Below are 21,122 nucleotides of genomic sequence, written 5' to 3' on the forward strand. Positions count from 1 at the left end.
CATAATACCGAAGAAGGACGGAGGACTGAGACCCATCTTAGACTTACGGGAATTGAACAAATTCCTCCGAAAGGACAAGTTCAAGATGGTGACTCTCTCTCAGATCCTTCAGGCCCTCCAGCTTCAGGACTGGTTGGTATCTCTAGACCTCCAGGACGCTTATTTCCATGTGCCGATCCATCCCAGGCACAGGAGATACCTGAGGTTCGCAATTGGCAGCTCTCATTATCAATTTCGAGTTCTGCCATTTGGGCTAACCTCCGCCCCGAGGGTCTTTACCAAGCTAATGTCGGTTGTGGCTGCAAGTCTAAGGAGGGAAGGGATTCATGTCTACCCTTACCTAGACGATTGGTTGATCAGAGCTGTATCTTCGGAACAGGTTCAGAGACAACTAGATTATGTTTGCCACTTCCTTCACAAGCTGGGCTTCTCCCTCAATTTAAAGAAGTCACAGATGATACCATCACAGAGACTCCAATTCATTGGAGCAGTCCTGGACACTTCCCTGGGAAGAGCCTTGCCACCAGAGGTGAGGGCTCGAGATATTCTGCAGATGGTCATCAGATTTCAGAATGCCCAATATCTCCCAGCCTACGACTTTCTGAGGTTGCTAGGCCTCATGGCATCCTGCATATTCCTCGTGCCGGAGGCTCGCCTGAGAATGAGATCCCTCCAGTGGGCACTGAGAACTCAGTGGTCACAGTTCTCAGGAAGGATGACAGATCTCCTTCGGATCCCGGTCAAAGTAGCCCGAGACCTTCAGTGGTGGGCCTGTCGGGAGAACATCCTGAAAGGAGAAATGTTTTGGCAACCATGGCCGGAGATAACAGTAGTCACGGATGCCTCACTCACGGGGTGGGGAGCTCACGCCAACGACTTGACCATCAGCGGTCGTTGGTCTCCATCGGAGTCCAGACTACATATCAACCTGTTGGAGCTGAGAGCCATCAGACTAGCGCTGAAGGCTTTTCTGCCGTCTGTACGGGGAAGAAACGTCCTAATAATGACGGACAATACAGTGGCCATGCACTACCTCAACAAAAGAGGAGGCGTAGGCTCACTACCACTGTGCAGAGAGGCGATGCAGCTCTGGTTTTGGGCAATTCAGGAAGGAATCTCTCTATCGGCAATTCACCTAGCCGGAGAGAAGAACTTGACAGCGGACGCTCTGAGCAGGCAGAGCACAGTCTCTCACGAGTGGGAGATAGCTCAGGAAGTCCTTCAAGAGATCTTCGCCCTTTGGGGAACCCCTCAAGTGGATCTGTTCGCCACCAGTATCAACAGGAAGTGCGACAGATTTTGCTCAAGGGAATTTCCCCCGAGAGGAGCTCTAGGAGATGCGTTCGTAGTGGACTGGGAGTTCCCACTTCTGTACGCGTTCCCTCCGGTCCCTGTCATTCCTCAAATGATCAGGAGGTTGAGAAGGTTTCGGAAGACCATGATCCTAATTGCCCCGGATTGGGCCAGGAGAACGTGGTACCCGGACCTTCTAGACATGTCCATCTGCCCTCCAATTCGACTGCCATACAGAGAGGATCTTCTCTCGCAGAAGGAAGGTCAGGTTCTCCATCCAGCCATCAAGACCCTCAACCTTCACGCTTGGTGTCTGAAAGGTTGAGGTACAAGGATTGGGACCTTCCGGATGATGTTATGGAGGTGTTGCTTTCGGCCAGAAGGCCGGCAACTAAAACTCTATACCGCTGCCGTTGGAACAAATTTTGCAGCTGGTGCAGAGAAAAGAATATTGAACCCTTTTCTTGTGGTACACCTATGGTGTTGTCATTCTTACTTTACCTGGCTAATTCAGGCCTACAGGTTGGCACAATTAAGGGCTATCTCGCAGCGCTATCAATCTTTAAGCGCACTGCAGAGGAGCCTTCATACTTCAAAATTCCATTGGTAATACAATACCTAAAAGGATTAACTAATGTTTATCCCCCGAAACCTTTTCAAGTTCCCTTATGGGATTTAAACCTAATTTTAAACTTCCTAAAGGGTGCCCCTTTTGAACCACTACACTCTTGTTCATTGAAGCTTCTCACCCTCAAAACTGTTTTGCTAATAGCATTGACATCTGCTAGAAGGGTTAGCGAGTTGCAAGCCTTATCGTGTAAACCTCCACATACAATCTTTTACAAGGACAAAGTTGTTCTTCAGGTGAAGCCTAACTTCCTCCCGAAGGTAGTCTCGGAGTTTCACATCACTCAGAAGATTATATTACCTTCTTTCTACCCTCCTCCTCATCCGGGGAAGGAGGAAGAGAGACTGCACAGGCTGGACCCTAAGCGAGCCTTGAGCTTTTATATCAGCAGATTGGCTAAGATCAGACAAGCAGACCAACTCTTTGTAGGTTATGCAGGACATAAGTTGGGCCTTCCAATAACAAAACAAACCATCTCCAGATGGATTATTTTAGCCATTCTGGAGTGCTACAAATTGGCAGGAAAGGAGCCTCCTCAAAATCTAAGGGCTCATTCTACCAGGGGTATCGCAACATCCTCAGCCCTTCAAAGAGGGGTGCCAATTCGAGATATATGTGCGGCTGCCACATGGTCGTCCGCACATACATTTACCAAATTCTATAGCCTGGATTCCTCCTCTAGTCAAGAAACTAGATTCGGCAAGGCTGTGTTACACTCTGTCCATTCTGGAAGGGTAACATAACTTTTATTACTCCCGCCTCCAGTCACAATACCACTGCTATGGGAGTCTATCTAAGATAAGGAATACGTCGGAGGACACAATCCCTTCGAAGAACTAGTTACTCTTACCTTGTAACGTTCTTTCGATGGGATGTTCCTCCGACGTATTCCTTATCGACCCTCCCATCCATCCCCGCAGTATGACTTCCTGTGGGTTTGCAGCCTATGCTCCTTCAAGGTGATTAGTCTAATCCAAAAACATTACTGGGGACTACAAAACGGAACTGAGCAACGGACGCTGCGCGCGGCCTTTATAGGCAGGATGACGTCGACGTCGGCACGGAGGCCGTCGAGGGTCATCGACTCGGCGATCATCGACGCGCAGCGCCCTCTGGCGAAAAAATTTTCCGAGGCCAGCAAAGCTGAAGGATTTCTATCTAAGATAAGGAATACGTCGGAGGAACATCCCATCGAAAGAACGTTACAAGGTAAGAGTAACTAGTTCTTCTATCTGAAATGCTTATGAAGTTGGACACGTTTGCCAGGGTTCAAATAGCACTGTAGTGGATATAAAACAGTGCATACATGAGTAATACATATGTAGCATATGGAAAGTGGAGTATTTATAATATAGTCTGGTATAAAGCAGAGCAAGCAAGTACAATGCACACTGTTGATGTGTAGCACTTCAAATTCTGAAACACGTTTGTTATATGTTTTATTTCTAGCCACCAGAAAATCAAGCTGTTTTGTGTCCTTGAGCCCAAATGATGACAGTTTTACAGAAAAGATTGTAATGCAAGGAAAATGGCAGTGGAGTAAATGCATGCAAACATGAGCACAAGAAAAAGGCATGGATATATTTGGACTATTTTCCTTCATTGAGATCCCAAATGAACTTGATCGGCAGCTTCTCCAATTTCTCTCTGCATACTTGCTCGAATCTCTCATTCTGTGCAACAGTCATGACGTTTTTCCAATCACCAATCGTCCCTGAAAAATAGATAATGCAAAGGCTTTGAGTGGGAAAAGTGATGTAGAATTATCAGAAACTTTCCTTTCCAGGTAACCGACCTGCAATCTTCACTCCCTTGTCCAATTCCTTACCCTTTGAGGTGAGCCCTCGTGCGGAGGAGCACTTCTTTACAAGTCCCCTAAATGAATTCTCATCTTCAATGGTTCTCTTTTACATCCCACAGTGATCGTTATTGATGACAATGATGTCTAACAGTGATCACTGTTCCACACGTCGCTGACTGATCACCACCTACTATGCGTGACGCTGAGCTGCTCATCCACAGACTCAGAAGTTCAATGCCTGACCCAATGTTTTTGAAGCTTTCTTTGCTTCATTTCGTGCTTGTCTATTTACCCTTTATTTTCTTCCTTCTTTTTCATCATTTTCATTCCATCTTACTTTCCTTCTTGTGTCCTTCTTTCTTTCTCTGTTTGTTTGTTACTTTCTTTTTTCTTACTTTCTGTTTAATCCTTTCTAATCTATATTTTGAGTTTCCCTGCTTTCTTCATTTATGTTTTTCTTCCCAATTTTTTCTACCTTGTTTCTTTCTTTCTTTCTTTTTTCTTTCTTTCTTTTTTCCCTTCTTCTTGTTCTTTCTTATTTCTTTCTAATTTCTTTCTTCCTTCCTTATTTCTTTGTTTCTTTCTCCCTTTCATCGATTCGTTCATGCTTTCTTTATTTCCTTTTTGGGGCAGAACCCCCACTCCCGAATGCCCGGGCCCGCTCCCTTTCCTGCACTCACATCCCCTTGTATGCTGCACTCAATGCACCCCGCCTCTTCAGATTGCCCCCTCGGGGTCACGTCAACAGGAATCACGTATCCACTTATCACTTATCGATGTGGAGTACCAGAGGGCTCATCGCTCGCACCTGTACTTTTCACCATATACATGAACCCCCCCCCCAATTAATCTCATCAAAAGGCATGGCCTCACCTGCTACAACCACACAAATGACACTCAAATCTGCAAAATCAATGCCAGCAAAGAACAAACCCAACCCAAAACAGAAATCATGATCGCACCCAACGTCCCTTTGAACAGCCACCACATTCCATGTCCTACTGAATTAAGAAACACACCAGAACCATCCAAGCTTGTCAAAAATCTACTAATGGACAACCAACTAACACTAGAACCACAAGGCAAGGCAGTAGTTAAGAAATGCTCTTTCCACTCACACATAACCAAGAGGATACTCCCTTTCTTCACCTTCCCACCTGGATGCTTCTAGTCCTTCTGCATAACACTTTCGTAACCTCTCCAAGTGTCATGCGCTTCCTTCGCATGCCCTCTTGGTGGCTGTGGAACGCTTGGAGGCTGCGCCACCATTAGTCCGTGCCACTTCTTTCATTTCCCACTTCCTTGTTGCTCGCTCTAGTCTTTTCTGTGCCTTTTCCTTTCTTCCGTATTTAGCCACGCCCCTTTGCTCCGCTCGGCGCATTGCAACCCCTTTTCTATCTCGCTCCTGGGTTTACACACTAGTGTCTTCCCTTTACCTTGCTTCTACCTGCCTACCCAGTTTTATTTGGGGGCTCTTGTCTTCTTCAGGCTTTTTTGTCGGGTCTCACCCCAGTCTTCGCTTGATCTTCTGTTGGTCTCTCTCTCTCTCTCTCTCTCTGTCTCTCTCTCTCTCTCTCTCTCTCTCTTTCTCTCTCTCTCTCTCCTTCGCCCGGTTTCCCCTTGTCCCCTTGGCTTCTTTCTGTCCCTTATCTTTCCATTCCTTTCTTTCCTTACGACTCTTGTCTCCTCCCTGTTTTGGGGTTATACTTACCTTTTCTGGCACCATGTCTTACTGTCCATTTCCTGGCGGTTATCCTGCATCTTTGCTCCGTGCCGCTTGTTGTGCCACTGGGAACCTCTCTTCCTTTTCCATGGCGCTACTCCCTTTGTAACTCCAGACCGGGAAGCACACAGCTCTTTGGGTTTCTGATACACCATTCTGGTTGGTGTTTCATACCTTACCTGCGAAGTCGTCGATCCAGGACTCGGATCACCCGCTGACGAACTCTCAAACTGCCATCCAGTGAAACTTCACCACTAGTGACTGAGGCTGACACACCAAACCGATTAAGAGGTTTTTTTGCCCTGGGCTTTTTTCCTCTTGTTGGCACTCGTGGAAGGGGGTCCTTTGCTGATCCTGTTAGAACAGGCGGCAGAGTGGCTTCCGTATGTGAGAGGCCATACCTCTACAAAAGGAAAAGGGGCCAAGACAAGAGGAAGAAGAAACAACAGAAATCCGCCTCAGAAGGTACAGGTGAGGAGGAGGGGGATCTGGTGTTAAGTGATTACGTTGAAGAAGGTTCCGTATTTGACAGCAAGTCCCTCTGTCTCTCTATTCTTCCCTCTGGCCTGACTAACTCTGTCAGGCACACCCTGGATGTTCAGATCTCCTCAGACCTCTCCCTCTCCAACCCTCTCACCACTCCTCTCTCCTAGATTGAACGCTTTCTCCTTTCCTCCCATCTCTCTCTTTCTACCCCTCATGCCAAGCCGACTCTAGCTCTGACACCTACCTTCTCGGTCATCCGACCCATGAGACGTGTGTCAGTGAAGGCTTTCACCGCTACTTTCTCTCCTCCTTCTGCACCTTTGGTTGACTCACATCCTGATACAGCCCTTTCCAACCTCCATCTTTCTATCTCTGACACTCTTGATGTACTTGCCCCTGTCATGAGGATACACTTGAAGCCCAAATCTAAGTGCAACTCTTGGTACGACTCTGACCTCGTCACCCTCAAACGCAAGTGCAGGGTGGCTGAGAGGAAGTGGAGGGCTACAGGTGCACCCTCTGACAAACTGGCCTGCCGCCTGCTCTAAAGGCCGTACAGACTCTCGCATCACCAAGAAGAGAGCTCTCATCCAAGCCCGCTTCTCTGCGGCATCTTACAACTCGGCCGATCTCTTCAAAATCTGCAAGGAGCTAGCCAACCCTGCTGCAGTTTCTACCTCATCTGTTCCCTCCTAGGCTCTCTGCATGGCATTGGCTTCTCATTTCATCACTAAAACCCAGGACATCCTGTACACCCTCTCTTCCAACTATTGCTCCTCCTCCACTCCTGGCCTGCCTTTGGCCTCTACTTCTTCTCCCTTCTCTTCATTTCCCCTGTTCACCCTAGATGATGTTTCTAGACAAGTGTGATCTATGAAAGTCTCATCTAAATAGGTTTTTCCCTGTTCTTCCCGAACCATCAAGGCCAAATCGATACCCTTGCTCCAGCCCTGGCTGATTTCTGCAATCACTCTTTTGCCACTGGAACTTTCCCCTCCCCATGAAGCACTCCCGTGTGCACCCCCTCCTTAAGAAGCCCTCTGCCGATCCTTCCTCTCTGGCTAACTATCGCCTGATCGTTATCACTCCTTTCAAAGGCAAACTCTTGGAAAAGGTGGCCATCTCCCAGCTTAACCTTCATACTGAATCTTTTGGTTGTCTCCATGATCATCAGTCTGGCTTCAGAGCGGCCAGAAGCACGAAAACTGCTCTCATGTACACCCGTGAAGACCTGCTCTCCAACCTTGACTCTAACCTTCCTTCTGTCTTCATTCTCCTCAATCTTTCTTTTGCTTTCAACACGGTCAACCATGCCATCCTACTCAAGCGCCTGTGTGATAACATGGGTATCTGCCTGACCTCCTTTCTCAATGACTGACCCTCTCAGGTCCAACTAGGGTCCTTTATCTCTTCTATCTCTGTCTTTACCTGTGGTGTTCTCTAGGGGGTCTAACCTCTCTCCCTGGCTGTTCAACCAATACCTGACACCTCTTGCCCACCGCATTGCTGCTCTCTGCTCCAACTTAGTGTTATGTGGATGACACCCAGCTCTCTTTCAGGCTCCCCTCGTCCGCCTCTACTCCTTCTCTTATTCATGACTGTCTGCAATTCAGGAGTGGTGTGCTGCCAATGATCTCTTCCTTAATGCCAGTAAGAAAGAGCTCTTCCTCATCGGAACACCAGCTCCCTCCTTTCCTCTCTTTCTCTCTGGCCGCCCACTCTGGGTCCTCTTCATTCTCCTACCTGTGAGGCTAAGCACCTTGGGATCATCTTCGACCCCACCCTCTCCTTCTCTCCTCACACATCTGATGTCTCTAAGAAGTCAAACTATCAGCTGCAGCTCTTCAGAGGTATTCTTCCTTTCCTCACTTTCTCCCAGAAGCTCACTGTCTCCAGAGTGCTGGCCCTCTCAAGGCTGTACTACTGCAACAGCCTCTTTCTAAATCTTCCTGCATTTTATGTCTGACCTCTTTAACTTATCCAGAACAGAACCGCAAGACTTATCCTTGGCCTCAAGCCCAGGGATTGTATCTCGCCAGCTCTGAAATCTTTTCACTGCCTCCCCGTGGCTGCAAGGATCAAGTTCAAGACCCTCTGCATTGTCCACAAGGCTTTCTAGGGCCTGGGACCGCACTACCTCCAACTATCTCTTTCTAAACATCTCCCTTCTCAAGCTCTCCTCTCTTCCACCTCCAACTCTCTGAGCGTCAGTCGCTTTTCCAAGAAGAGAGATGGGGGCAGATCTCTTTCTTCGGCTGGGGCCTCCCTCTGGAACAGCTTCCCTGCCTCTCTCAAACTTGAGCAGAACCATCTTTGGTTCCGGAAGCAACTCAAGACCTTCCTCTTCGCTTCTGCTTTCTCTCTTCCTCTCCCCTGATGATCATCCGTCTGTTCCACGCACTAGTCACCTGGCCACCCTCTGAACTCGGGCCCAGGTCCCAGCACTAGTGGTCTGTATCTGTAACCCTACAGTCCCCTCTCTCCGCAATTATGAGCCACCCGTTGGCTGCACTTTCTGATTACTTGCACTGAACCACCCACCGGTTGAACTTTTGATTACCTGCACTTCTCCAACCTCCACCCCTTTTGCACTTCTCCCTTTCCCCTTCCCTGCGCTTGCGCAATTTTAATGACACTAGGCATAGTAAGAATGTTGTTTTGTCCTCACTTGTTTCTCCCTCCTTGTCTTGTCGTGCCTAGAAACATTTGTGTACAGGCGTGTTATAAATGCCATTTCATATCAGAACACTTGCAGTAATATCTCGTGTCAATTGAGGAATAGATGACGCAACAGAGTCTACCTCAGAATGCCAGAATAATGTTTGGAACGGCCTCCCGATTGTTCTGGCTGTGTTTGTACTTCTCATGCTCTCCTACACAGGACATGTTAAACATCAAAACTATAGGTGTTAGAGCTACAGTAGCAAGGGTTTGGACCTTCATACTTCCGAAGAACTCAAAAGAAGAATCAAGTCTGAGAAGTGTTGGTTGAAAAGTGTGGGAATAGTTATTATTGCAGCTCCTAAAAGCAAGATGAATCCAGCATGAAGCACTTTATAAAATAATTGATGATTCCCTTTTGTGCTTAAAGTGATTTCACTGCAATCGTGTGTACTATATTATGCAATCATGTTAGGCAGTTCTATGCAGGAGATTCCTTTTAAGAATGCCACCTTTAAATCGACCCCATCCTACACAAACTCATAATACATTGAGAATATACGGAAACAAAATGGGTCTCATTTAGAGGTTGGTGGAAGACAAAATCTTATGATTTTTCCGAGAGCGGAAAAGGTATACACCAAATTATTAGTTTACAATTGTTCGAATGAACAATTGACTGATTTTAAAGGGTCACAATTGACCTTTTCACAATTGACCATATATCAAGCACTCAGTCGAGTGTGAAACGCGTTGTGTGTGGGACGCGCTTATGGGCGTCCTGCCTCTGTTTTTCTTCTACTGCCTTCCAGCCGTATTTTTTATTTATGTCTCTGCATTTTGTAAGACATATTAAATCCTTTTGGACCTTACCTCGTTGTGAGCTGTGCTTCCTTTTTTCATGACTATGGCCTTCTAATCCGCCGCAGAGAGTGCGGTTAATTTTTCCTCTTTTTTTCTTTTACACATATATATATATATATATAGTAAATCAATTTAGCTAAATGATGGCGCTCTACCTCCTTAAGTGGCTGGTGCTGGAGTGACGAATTTAGCCAAATTCGTAAATATGAGAAAAACACACAAGCCCCTGCGCGGTTGTAACACTGCAAAAAACCACCCAGTGGGCATGTGTAGAAAATACTCTCCAGCACACAAGACCTAGCTATTTAAAATATCATATTTATTGGTACTTAATACAGCACATTACAAAACGCAGAGGTGACATCATTTGCCTCTGTGACAGCCATAAGGTTGAACAAAACACTCACCCCACGGCTGGAAGATGGTCACGCGTTCCGCCTGAATGCTCAGGCTTCCTCAGACCTTTAAAATCCAAATGCGGCTTGCACATCATAGAATTTAAAAAGAAAAGCAGTTACAGAGCATCCCCATTCGTGTCACATCACGTGCAAACACGGTCATGTGACCGCTGCAAGGAAGCAATGGTGAAATCTATCACATACGATGACCTCCATATTGGAATGGTCAAAGTCCTATAGATAAGGTAAGTACGATGGAAAATAGCGTAAAAGTTACGTGTAAGGAAGTCACTTATGTTAACTACCGCATTGTGAACTACACCATAGAGACGCTCTAAACTGCTTATTTAAAGTAATATTGTCAAATTACAATTGATGTGTAACAAATGAGCACAAGTGTGCCAGTTCATAATTGGATGACTGAAACCAGCTTGGATAGCCGCTCTCAGACATATGCCCCCACATAGGGTCAGTGTTAGCAAGCCAGGGATTACGCGCACAGCGGCCGCAGCCAAATCGTCAATAGGCAAGTGCCCTGTTATTCGGGAGTATGCCTATAATAGGCATTATTCTTACAGGCAGGTGCCCTATTGCTAAGTGGATGCACAGGTGAACCCAGAGTCTGGAAGGAGAGTAAAATTGTTTCATCATATAGCTCCTCCCAGTGTGCAAATAGCAGTTCCTAAGTCAATGATTTGATCCATCAAATTAGCAGCCTACTACAATAAATACTCAGAAATAGGTTCCATTACACCACTAAAATGTCCATTGTGCAAATAGCAATTCCTATGTCAATGATAAAGTGCAAGAGAAAAGCAGCCTTATTAGATAAATCAATCAGCAGCTCAGTACATCGCAATGTGGAGATGTGTAACTTACACTTCTCCCAATGTGCAAATAGCAATTCCTATGTCAATTATTGAGTACAGTTCAAACTAGTATAAAGGGATGGCCTAAAGGTCATCCCGTGTTTCAAATGTCCAACTGTTACTCCCTTGTGCAAATCGCAGTTCCTATGTCAATGATAAAGTGCAAAAGGATAGCAGCCTCATTAGATATGTCATTCAGCTTATCGATACATAGCAGTATGGAGATGTCTAACTCTCACTTCTCCCAATGCGCAAATAGCAATTCCTATGTCAATAGTACAGTGCAATTCATACAGATATAAATATAGCGGAATTGCCTAAGGCTCATCCTGTATTTCCAGCTTACCCCTAACCAAGTGTGCAAATGGCAAGTTTAGATTCCAACACATATCTAAAATCAAGGTTGTGGACAGCACTCATATTATTATATATTTTTTGAAAAGCTCAGGTTTGCAAAAACACATAAAGTTTTGCATCTATGTTCAATCCTTTCGGTCTCAAGGTGTCAAACTTACAAATGAGTGGTGCTTCTAATTGCCTCAATTTCAATTCTCGGTTGCCTAATCTTTTGCTGGGTGGTATGTAAGCCAGCCCCGTAAAGGATAGAGATTTTACATCGCCATAATGCTTTTCTTGAAAGTGGCTATTGAGAGGGTATGTTAAATCTCCATTTTTGATGGCTCTGTAGGGTTGGAGAATCCGCATCTTTAAAGGACCTATTGCCGAGCCTATATAATGAATGCCACAAGTACATGTAATCACATAGACCACATATTTTGTGGTACAAGAAATTCTGTGTTTGTATTTCCAACAAAGGCCATTCACACTCTGAAAGGGAACCTTAGACACATGATTGCACAATGTACAGTGAGCACATTTGTAGAAACCAGTTCTTCCACTCTGAATAATTCGTGTATTTTCAGCTTGTTTCGCTATTCCCATGCTGGGGTACAGCAGAGTTTTGAGCGTGGGAGCCTTGCGATAAGTGATCTGAGGGAAGTCATCAAGTACTGGCTTGAGATGAGGGTCAGTGAGCAAAACTTTCCAATGTTTATTTATTATCATTCTGATTTCTTTAGCTTGATGGTTAAACCCTGTGATTAGCCTGATTTTTTTGTCTTTCGCTTTCACTTTTCTAGACAACAAGGATTCTCTAGTGGGTATTTTTGCTTTCATAAAGCTTTTGGAGATAACATCCTTTTCATATCCTCGTTAAATGAATCTCTGACCAATTTTTTTGGCTTCACTCATATAGTCATCGCTATTACTGCAGGCTCTTTTCGCTCTCAAAAATTCCCCATAGGGTATGGAGTCTATTAGGGCTCTTGGGTGATGACTTTTGGCGTGGAGAGTTGAATTGGAATTGGTGGGTTTCCTGTATAATTTGGAGGTCAGCATATTTTTCTCTACCCGGAATTCCACATCTAGAAATACCAGATTATGTTTGCTGATAACCGTGGTTAGTTCCAAATTTAACGTGTTGTCATTAAGTATCTTCACGTATTCCTATAGCTCCAACTCAGTCCCATCCCAAATAATAAACAAATCATCGATAAATCAATACCAAATTTTTATATGTTGGGTCCAATGTTCCAATTCTTCTGTCCACGCCTGATTAGTCTCCCACCATCCCATATAAAGGTTGGCATAAGTAGGGGCCATGCACGACCCCATTGCCGTCCCACGTGTTTGCTTGAAAAGCTGATTTTCATGCAGGAAGTAGTTGTGTTCAAGACAAAATTGCAACATGTTCAATAGCATCTTATTGTGTTGGCGGTAGCTGATCGATCTACTTTCCAAGAATGATTGGCATGCCTTTATGCCTGCTGTGTGCTGTATTGAGGTTTACAGAGATACTACATCTAATGACACAAGTCGATACCCAGGCTCCCAATTGATGTTTTCCAACTTCGCAAGCAAGTCTGCAGTATCTCATATGTATGAGTTGAGACTCAAAACAAACGTCTGGAAGAAGAAGTCCAAGCATTTGGATGTGTTCTCAATCAGACTGCCAATCGAAGAAACAATAGGACGACCTAGAGGATTCATTAGGCTTTTATGGATCTTGGGGTTAAAGTAGATCAAAGTGGTTATCCGATGGGCATTTTTGAGAAAGAAGTATTCATCTCGATCTATAAGCTCCAAATCACACCACTCTTTCAACATTCCATGGTTTATCAATTTGGTGTCCAATAGCGTCTCCATTTCTATTGGTATATAGTAGGTACTGTCACTCAGTTGTCTCTTAGCTTCATGTTCATATTTGTCGCTGTCCATGACAACAATACCTCCACCTTTGTCCGAAGGGCGGATGACTATGGAATGATTGCTTTTCAACATTTGTAATGCCTGGAATTGCGAGTGATTGAGATTGCGATTGGCCGGTGCAATATGACTAGATAATTTCTTGAGATCTTTCATTACTAGTTCTTCAAAAATGTCAATGGGTCCACATGCTATATTGGGCCAGAAGATCGACTGCGGTTTAAACTTGGTGGGACAGTTCAGATCAGTAGAGATGCCAAACGTTGCTTCTAACATGGACTCATCCATAGTGATGTTATTGTCCAAGTTGGATTCCACAGTTTCTTCCATATTGGCCAAACATAAAAGGCTAGTCAGATCTTTTTCAGATAATATGGAGACCTCTTTCACTGCCTGTTTTTTCTTGATGCCTAGATTATCTTCAATCTTGGTGGCGTGACATTTGGTCAATTTAAGTTTTCTGGTAAATTTGAATAAATCTACCCTGGTGGAAGTATGATCAAACATATGCGAGGGGCTAAAGGAGAGACCCAGGGAAAGCACTGATGATTCATGATCTGTCAAGTTTCTCTTGGAAATGTTGAAAATGTTTAATTGGAGGTCTTGTTGCCTCAGGGTTTCACCTTCTCCTTGGCTCCAGATCCCGTTGCCATGGGCGATTGATTGTCTGTGTTTTTTCCCCCGCCTCGTCTTCCTCTGCCCCCTCTTGTTGCTGCTCCTCTTCCTGGTCCTTTGTATTGGCCTCGTCCTCTTCTCTCTGATTTGCTGTCCAAATGTAGTAGTTTCAACTCCTCTAAAAAATTACATTTTTTTGAGCCCATTCCTTCTGTTTCTGATGAACTCATTTCAGAGCTGCTTGGTTCTTCACTTAATCGGACTGATGCTTGAGCATTGTTGGTTTCCATTTGTTGCAATCTGTTTTGATGGGGTTATCAAATCTCTTAGCAAAAGTATAAATCCTCCCTTATTCGTAGTCTATACGATCTCGTTTGAACTTGTGTTGTTTTCTCATTCTGATTTCTCCCTCATGTCTCTCCAGATTTTCTTCCAGACGCGACAGTCTCCTCTTACATTCATCACCATCTTCTGAAGTAAAAAGCTGTTCCTCCATCACTTCAATGTCTTTAAGTAGTTTGGTTCTATCTATTTTCGCATATTTGACCAAACTTTCAATCATCTTGAAGGAGCATGTGTTGGTGTGGTCTGTCCATTCTTTAATCAGCTCGGGGTTCATATCTTCAAACGTAGGGATTGTGAGGATTCTTAGTCCTCTAGGGATTCTTTGAACTTCAAGTTATGTTTGCAGAGTCATGGCCTCCCACCATTTCGATATCTCTTTTTTCTTTATTTTTTTAAGCTTGTCCAATTTTTGCTGTACAGTCAGACTTGCTGGAAGACTCCTGTCCACCTCAATATCAGTTGTTGTTGCCTCTTGGTTGAAAAGGATGCTTGCCGCCGCTCGTCTCCTGGCTTCAACCTGGTCTGTCATAGCTGTGGGCTAGAAAAACTGTAACCCGCGCTAGATCTATTGCATGTGCTGTATGAAAAATAGCTAATTGACTAAGCTCAATTGCACTGGGCAAATCAACTTGTGCTATGCCCTCCTCACTCCACTAGATTGTGGATAAGAAATGCTTAGTTGGTCTCCCCCTGGTCAGAAAAACATCACCGGATACAAATCTTACCAAATATAGGAAAACACTATGACCCTCATACAGAGACGGGGGGGCCACACCTTGACTAGTATTGGATACCAGGTTACTGGGCTTTTCCAAAGTTCCCTCTACCAGTGTGTTAAGTCAAGGGCGGTGGCAGCCATAAGCTAAGTATGAGTAAATCAATTTAGCTAAATGATGGCGCTCTACCTCCTTAAGTGGCTGGTGCTGAAGTGACGAATTTAGCCAAATTCGTAAATATGAGAAAAACACACAAGCCCCTGCGCGGTTGTAACACTGCAAAAAACCACCCAGTGGGCATGTGTAGAAAATACTCCAGCACACAAGACCTAGCTATTTAAAATATCATATTTATTGGTACTTAATACAGCACATTACAAAACGCAGAGGTGAAATCATTTGCCTCTGTGACAGCCATAAGGTTGAACAAAACACTCACCCCACGGGTGGAAGATGGTCACGCGTTCCGCCTGAATGCTCAGGCTTCCTCAGACCTTTAAAATCCAAATGCGGCTTGCACATCATCGAATTTAAAAAGAAAAGCAGTTACAGAACATCCCCATTCGTGTCACATCACGTGCAAACACGGTCATGTGACCGCTGCAAGGAAGCAATGGTGAAATCTATGACATACGATGACCTCCATATTGGAATGGTCAAAGTCCTATAGATAAGGTAAGTACGATGCAAAATAGCGTAAAAGTTACGCGTAAGGAAGTCACTTATGTTAACTACCGCATTGTGAACTACACCATGGAGACTCTCTAAACTGCTTATTTAAAGTATTATTGTCAACTTACAATTGATGTGTAACAAATGAGCACAAGTGTGCCTGTTCATAATTGGATGACTGAAACCAGCTTGGATAGCCGCTCTCAGACATATGCCCCCACATAGGGTCAGTGTTAGCAATCCAGGGATTACGCGCACAGCGGCCGCAGCCAAATCGTTTGACGATTGGATGACTGAAACCAGCTTGGATAGCCGCTCTCAGACATATGCCCCCACATAGGGTCAGTGTTAGCAAGCCAGGGATTACGCGCACAGCGACGGCAGCCAAATCGTTTGACCAATAAATATGATATTTTAAATAGCTAGGTCTTGTGTGCTGGAGTATTTTCTACACATGCCCACTGGGTGGTTTTTTTCAGTGTTACAACCTGTGTGTTTTCTCATATATATATATATATATATATATATATATATATATGGTTTTGGGGGGTTTCGCGTTGGGTGGGGACGTGCGTGGGATGTCCCCCTCGCATATAGGTTGCAATTGACCTTCACAATTCGGTCAATTTTGAAAAGGTCAATTGTAATTCGAACTATTGTGAAATGAACAATTTGTATACAACCAGCAGAAAATACTTCTGATTTTCCGCTTGCGGAGAGCTGGTGGAATATCCAGCGGTCTCAATGCTTGGCACCGAGGACTGGCAGATTTCCATAGTAAAGTTGGTATAATGCTAACTTTAAATAGGCTTGTTTCTGCCAGTGGATGAGGCCCATTATGTTCCACTTTCATATACACCAACGTAAGCAGCATCATCGTTGTATTGGGTGCAGAGATATCTCTATTAGCACCCAATGCTTAATTCTTGCAGCCCTCCACCAGAATAACGACAACAAAATGGTACCGTATATGTGCGCGACTTTAGCGCACATATAAAACTGAAGGAGTGCCACAAGAATACCAGTCCAAAGAGGCAGGTAAGGAATCTGGCAGTTGCTAGGTTTGTTTCCAACCCATCCTAGCACCCGCCACATGTATTCCGAAAGTGTTGTATTCAGAATAGGTCTTCAGTACTGAAAAGGTTGTTAACGCTTTTAACGTGAGCAATACAGGCCAATGCACATGAGTAATAACAAGAAAAATCTATTCTATCTCAGAGGACTTGCATCATACAAAATAAAACAATAACAAATAAATTGCCTTCCCTTTCTAAAGCAAAAACATGGACAGAGGGTCAGAGAGTCATATTGTATTCAGTATTTCACTATTAGAAAATCCCATAGCTCATGGGTCTAGGAAAAGGATAATACAGTAAACTCCACCATTAAAGGTGTACATCAATTAAACATGGTCTTTCCCCATTTGTAATGGCCTGGCAGGCGAAGAACGATGGTCTGGAGGGTTTCCCAGAGCAATGCCAGAGGTTCAAAACCTTCCAGGCATCACCTCTTTTGTTTTGCCTTTGTACCTCCTGTACATTGGCCTGGAGTCCTCACGCACAAGATCCAGAAGTGCAAAGTCACCTGCATACATCAAAGCACAACAGCTAAACAGTTTGGAGAATCAGAGGGGCCTTAAACTAATAATGTGTCTTGATGTGCCAGATGTAGGATGAACAGCTGTGGAGGTGGGGGCGGGGGTTCGATAGCTGCCTCGCACCTTTCTCAGCTTTATATGCTTCACTCAAGCTATGCCTGTAAGAACAACCACTGCCCAATACAAGTAGCCCAGTTGTCTAAGCTTTAGCAGCACTTTCAATGCACCCCTTGAGTTTATCCCCTAGTCTGGTCCTATTCATTCAATTGAAAAGCCGGTTAAAATCAAGAGGGCAGTATATAAGTCACCCAACCGCTTGCATGTTTTCACAGCATCAGTCTGTAATGGGAATTAAAGCCCAGAATGCTGCTTGGGAAGCTGGTATATTATTATTCGCTTTTTCCCAGCGATGGACCCTCATTGCTAGTTACTTAGTGAAGCTATTTTCTAAAATGTCCATTAACAATATATTTTGAAAGCATTATGGATTGGATAATAAACATCTATTCTGAATAGGTATAATAATGCCCTGTGACCAGGAATCAGGAATGGACAAAGATAATATGATTGTACAAGCGGTACCACCTGGCGGTGCATGGCTCTGTAGCTGACATGCACGTGGGGGTCTGCTATAGCCTTGTGTATGTTTTATTGTGTCAAATGTTTTAGAAAAATCGACTATATTAATAACACAGGTCCAGACCCTGCTCCACCCCTCACCATCTCGGGCAACTACAATGCGGACGTCACCCGGATTAACAAAATCTTCTCCATCATTCAGGCATGGATGGCCACCCACGGCCTTTGCCTGAATGATGAGAAGACGAAGCTTCTTCTAGTCAGCTCTCCCAACAACGTGTCAAAACTCAGTCCTTGCTACAATAACATTATCATAGATGGTAATACGATCCCCATTTTTAAGAGTGTGAAAACCCTAGGCTTCCACCTAGATGCCAATACCAACCTCTCTAAACAAATCAACGCAACCGCCTCAGCCACTGCCTACACGGGTAAACTTATCAGGGCTAGTAGACCCTTCCTATCCCCCAACAGCTGCCTCACTCTTGCCAGAGCCCTCATTCAGTACAAACTGGACTAGTGCAATAGCCTGTACCTAGGAGCCAACCAATCCATAATCAACAAACTCCAGGTTCTCCAAAATAATGCCCTAGGCGCAGCACTTAACATCCCAAAGCGAGAGCACATCTCCACAACCAGGAAAGCGTGTAAATGGCTTTCCATACAGCACAAAATTGACCTAAAAACCATCTGCCTCGCTTACAAGTCCCTAAACCACTTAGCCCCACCGTACCTCACCAATAAATTTACCTTAAAAACCGCCACCAGATCCACCAGATCATCCAACTCCCTATGCCTGTCAGTGCATAGATTTGCCCTAAAAAGAGCAGGAGGCGCCAGTTTCACAGTGCTTGCCTCCCAACTTTGGAACACCCTTCCATTCAACATTAAAACTATTGAGTCCTTTCCAATCTTTAGGAAACAGGTTATTGGCTGGTTACTGAACAAAGAATAGCATTTACCCTCACCTTCGAAGACCTTCACCTCCCTAAGGCCGCCACCTTGCCTATATCATATGTAACTGCTGCCTGTACCATGTAATCTATGTAAATTGCTGTACAATGTAAATGTTTATCTCATGCCTGTAACCACTTCCTTAAGCCCCCTTCTACCTACGGGTCTGGAGCGCTATACAAATTAATAAAACAAACAAACAAACAAATCAGGGCCAATGGGTGGGTTGTAATTGTTTATTTGTAAAGCGCTTATACACACGTGAAGTGCTTCAAAGCGCTTTAAGGCGGGAAGGGAACAAGGGGATATCATCATCATTCTTAGGCCTTGAAGATTCGAATGGACTAACAGCAATAACTAGCATACTAGGCCAGGGCATTTCTACTAGTATAAGAGCGTGACACTGAGTGGGGGAGAAATGGGGGAGGGGGGGAGAGGGGAACATACAAGACATAAAGGGTTGGTCATCAATGCACCTATGCATGCAGGCACAGCCAGCTAGGCAGGGGAGAGAGAGGAGGACAGGACAGACGAACATGCTAAGCCTAGTAAATTCAAGGTCGTGCAGGTGCGCAGACAGAAGTGCGAGGGAGGGGTATGGGGGCAAGTGCGCCCTTTCCAGAAGGGGCCAGGGTTAAGTGCAGAGTGGGGTGCTACTCTCGTGGAACGTATATAGAGTGCAATAATGCAAGGCAGAGTGCAGAGGCCTGGAGGCAAGTGCAGGACTGGCTGGGGGGCCTGGGACATAGAGGCTCTAGCGGTGCACCAGGCTACCAGTCAGCTGGCTAAACGGTTTGGTGATGAGAACAAAGGAAGGAAGAAGGAAAGAAGAGGGAGGAGGTTAGCAAGGGAGAGGGAGAGAGAAAGAGGAAGAGAAGAGGAATGTCTTGAGGAGTTTCCAAATCTTAAGTCCAGCTCAAGATGGAGAGAGGCAGGTAGGCTGTTCCGGAGGATAAGGATCTGCCCCCAAATCTCTGTTTGGAAAAACGGCTCACCCGCAGAGAGTTGGAGGAGGCCGAGCAAAGGGCTCTGGAAAGAGAGTATTTAGGAAGGCAGCGTTGTAGATAGTAGAGGCCCTAGCCCCAGAAAGCCCTGTGGACTATGCAGAGGGACTTGAACTTGACCCTTGCAGCAACCAGGAGCCAGTGGAGGGATTTCAGTGCTGGAGAGATGCGGCCCCTGTGCTTGTGGCCAAGGATAAGTCTTGCAGTTCTGTTCTGGATGAGTTGAAGAGGATGGAGAGTAGAGGTAGGAATACTGAGAAAGAGACTGTTGCAGTAGTCCAACCTGGAGAGAACAAGGGCTCTGGAGACAGAGAAACTCTGGGGGAAGGTGAGAAAAGGTAGAATACCGCTGAGGAGGTGCAGCTGGTAGTGGGACCTTTTGGACACGTCTGAGATGTGAGAAGAGAAGGAGAGTGTAGAGCCGCAGATGACACTCAGATTTTTTGCCTCACTAGTGGGTGAGGGTGCAGGACCAAGTGTGGCCACCCAGAGTGAAAGTGAGAAAATGGGAGCAGGTGTCCCAATGAGGACAATCTCTGTCTTACTGGCATTAAGGCAGAGATCATTAGCCGTACACCCGGACTGAATTGCGGACAGACAGTCTGGGATGAGCGAGGAGGATGAAGAGGGCGAGGGAAGCCTGAAAGAGAGCTATGTGTCATCCGCACAACACTGAAAGTTTGAGGTAAAGGCAGAGATCATGTGGGCAGAGGGGCCATGTAGGCATTGAAAAACCAGGGGACTAGATTAGATCCCTGGGGAACACCATAAGTACTGAGAGTGATAGCTGAGAGAAAGGAACCGAGTTCTACCTGGAAAGGGCAGTCAAATTTCACTATCGCTACTACACCCCAGAGTGGTATGCCGACCTTGTGTCCTAACTTATAATCGTCAATCTCCCGAAATCACTTATACTGATAGCACATGACCGGAACCTGCCCTGTGCAGGGCGAATGGGTGGGGTTGATCAAGTTCCACTTTCGCCAGTACACCCCAGACTGTTATGCCGACCTGGGGCCACAATATCAGCCCACCAACTGTTATGGGACTGGAGCCAACCCCGAACATACAGTATGATTTGGGACCATCGCTGACGAACACCTCTGATTTTAAACCATCTTGCCTGTCATGATTAAAATAGTACAAATATGCTTCTATGCTTATACATGCATTTGTTTTCTTTCTGAGGGTTAATCGCATGAATTCTCCAGCATTGGATCTTTCATGGATTCACATGCTTAGAATATTCCCCGTCGTCAGACTGGGACCCCTCGGTACACATATATAGCCTTTTCCTATAGGAAAACTTCTGACACTTTTGTGTCCTATCTACGTCCTTTTAGGACCCGACTACGCACGATCCGTAGTCCGTCCCAGTATAAGAGGCCCGCCCCCGCGGCTCCCCTTCAGATTTCAACCGTCTCCAAAGTAGTGGGATCTCCTCGCGCCGTCTTACTATTTTGTACAAGGTTGTGTACCTGGAGTTGGAGTTAGGGGAAATTTTCCTCCATGTCAGGAAAAGTGTCCTTCTTGGCCGATTCCGCTAACTCCCGTTCCTCCCCACTCTCCTCACCTGATTCAAAGTCCTCTGGTTGCAGTTGCCTGTGAGAGAGATAGTCCTTCTCCTTTTTGTGTTGAAAGTATCTGTCTCG

General features: G+C 45.3%; 1 protein-coding gene across 1 annotated transcript in view; it reads right to left on the minus strand.

The window, feature by feature from the left end:
- Positions 1–3,101: 3,101 nt before the first annotated feature.
- LOC138566161 (amine sulfotransferase-like) overlaps positions 3,102–21,122 on the minus strand; it is a 974,685-nt gene continuing 956,664 nt past the window's right edge. Inside the window, exon 8 of the mRNA XM_069643191.1 lies at positions 3,102–3,635. Coding sequence (XP_069499292.1) covers positions 3,511–3,635 — 125 coding nt within the window. The 3' untranslated portion in view covers positions 3,102–3,510. The remainder of the gene's footprint in view (positions 3,636–21,122) is intronic.

This window comes from Ambystoma mexicanum, chromosome 2p (assembly GCF_040938575.1).
Source record: "Ambystoma mexicanum isolate Mex_15411 chromosome 2p, UKY_AmexF1_1, whole genome shotgun sequence".
Classification (NCBI taxonomy): Eukaryota; Metazoa; Chordata; class Amphibia; order Caudata; family Ambystomatidae; genus Ambystoma; species Ambystoma mexicanum.